The sequence below is a fragment of the Tupaia chinensis genome, unplaced genomic scaffold (assembly GCF_000334495.1).
Source record: "Tupaia chinensis unplaced genomic scaffold, TupChi_1.0 Scaffold145659_1, whole genome shotgun sequence".
NCBI lineage: Eukaryota > Metazoa > Chordata > Mammalia > Scandentia > Tupaiidae > Tupaia > Tupaia belangeri.
In genome coordinates, this window is record NW_006205516.1 from 114,458 (window position 1) to 116,696 (window position 2,239).

At 49.0% G+C, this 2,239-nt stretch overlaps 1 protein-coding gene and 1 pseudogene across 1 annotated transcript in view; one reads left to right on the plus strand and one right to left on the minus strand.

Moving 5' to 3' along the window:
- Positions 1-1,798: 1,798 nt before the first annotated feature.
- On the minus strand, positions 1,799-2,112 carry LOC102468479 (60S ribosomal protein L36 pseudogene; annotated as a pseudogene).
- Positions 2,111-2,239, plus strand: part of NKAP (NFKB activating protein) — a 27,365-nt gene continuing 27,236 nt past the window's right edge. The window contains exon 1 of the mRNA XM_006168278.2: positions 2,111-2,146. Within this exon, the coding sequence (XP_006168340.1) occupies positions 2,111-2,146 (36 nt within the window). The remainder of the gene's footprint in view (positions 2,147-2,239) is intronic.

The window sequence follows — 2,239 nt, forward strand, 5'->3', positions numbered from 1 at the left end:
GGTAAAAAATAATAATGATAAAAAAAAAGATTAGTGGGGGAAAGGGGCTGCCAGGGGCCAGCCAAGTAGCATGGTTGTTAAAGTGGCTGGATCCCACATGGCCAACTTCATAGTTCAAGTCCCAGAACTGGCAGCTTGAAAACATGCTAGGTACATGGTGTGTTCACACCCAAAATCCTGAGAGAAGAATGGAGAAGGGATTATGGTGTGGCCATCCTTCACAGGGAGTGACTTTTCCTTTTTTTTTTTTTCTTTAAGAATTATTTATTTAATTTTATTTATTCATTCATTTATTTTTAATTCGACCAAAGAGACACACACAGACAGAGAGAGAGAGAGAGAGAAGGTGAGAAAGCAAGCCACCAGGTCAAGGACATCAGCGGTTTGGGAATGTCCAGCCCCTTAGCCACCATACCACCTGCTGGCCCCACAGGGAGTGACTTTTCACTGTCTCTCACTCTCTTTGGTCAGTGTATACACCTTATAGCAAAAAAAAAAAAAGGAAGAAATAAAACAGAAAAAGAGACTGGCTCCATGGCACAGTGGTAAAGCTGTGGTCAGGAAAAGCTAGATCTTACAAGGCAACCACAAGTTCAAAGCCCTGACACACACTAGGCACCTGTTGAGTGCCCAAGATCTGATGGGCTGGAGGAGAGCAATCGTGCTGTGAACAGACACTGTGCCAGGTGTCTTTCTTTCTCTTGCACGTATGCACATGTATGCACATGCATGCTATCATGAAAAAAGAAAACCAGGGACCAGCAGTTAGCATAATGGCTATGTTGCTGAACTCCCGTGTAATCGACTGCGGTTCGAGTCCTGGACCTGGTGGCTTAAACTCATTCCAGGTGCGTGTATGTACCTGCCCAAGATCCCAAGAGGAGAATGGAGAAGAAGGGATTGCAGCGTGGCCATCACCCCCTGGGGGGTGATTTCTCACCTTCTATCTCTCTGTCTCTGTCTTTCTGGCAAGCGCATACACCCTATAGGAAAAACCTCTCCCAAAAAGAAAGAAAGGAAGGAAGGAAGGAAGGACGGAAGGAAGGAAGGACGGAAGGAAGGAAGGACGGAAGGAAGGAAGGACGGAAGGAAGGAAGGACGGAAGGAAGGAAGGAAGAAAGAAAAGAAAAGGTTTTTTAGAAAGATTTTTGCTGTAGGGCACATGTGTTTGCCAGAGACACAGAGAAACAGGAAATGAGAAACAACCCTGAGGGGGCATGGCTGTGCCGCAATCCCTTCTCCATTCTCCTCTCAGGATTCTGGGCATGCAAAAGTGCCCAGTGTGTTTGAAGCCTTGAGGTCCAGGGCCACAGTCAACTATGTTGGAGTCCAGCACCTTCACTATTAGAACGCCCTAGAGAAAAAAAAAAGTAATAAATTGGGTGGCGGGGGGTAGGGGGAAACTGCAGTGGCACAGGAGGTAGCATCCTGACCTGTAGTTCTGAAATCCATATGCCTACACTTGGGTTTGGATCCTGAGTCGTCCTGAAACACACTAGGCATGTGCACCCAAGGTTTGGACTGGCTGGAGGACCAAGGAAAGAGAATCGCTGGTGGGGAAACCCTGCTTGGGATCCCTGTGTGTGTGTGTCTCTCATGAAAGAAAGAAAATAAGTGTTTTGGGGGTGGGGGGCATTGAACTATCTGTTTCATTATGATGACACCCACCTCCGGTACTGCCTGCCTGCTTCTGTGCCCCAGGAAGGGAGGCCTGGCCCTGAACAGAGCACAGTCCCCTGGCACGCCAGGCAGCAAGCCCCAAGTAGCTATAGACGTGTATTTGGTACATGGGAGGAGCTTAGTCCTTGGCTGCTGCTTTCCGGATGGTGGCCAGGACGTTGCTCAGTTCTTCTTGCTTCATCTCGGCACCGATGTGTGTCCTCACCCTTGTGTTGATGAACTCAAGGGCCCACTTGTCCTTAGAGACCTTGAGCAGCTCCGTGTCACACCATTCGTAGAGGTGAAACTACACACCTCCTGGATCATGTCCAGCGCGAACCTGGTGTGCTTGGTGAGGCACCTATGGCAGCGGCCGTGCCTCAGCTTGTTCACGTTCTTGATCACGTGGTGGCCCTTACTGAGGCCCACGTTTGTGGGGTAGTGCAGAAGCATGGCTGCAGCTGTCCAACGGCTGCTGCAGTGGAAGGTAAGGTAAGCGTTTTAAAAATTCCCACCAGCTTATATTGGTTAGTTACTTCAGGCTGAAGATAGGCTTTTCAAATGGGGGGGGGGGCATTTC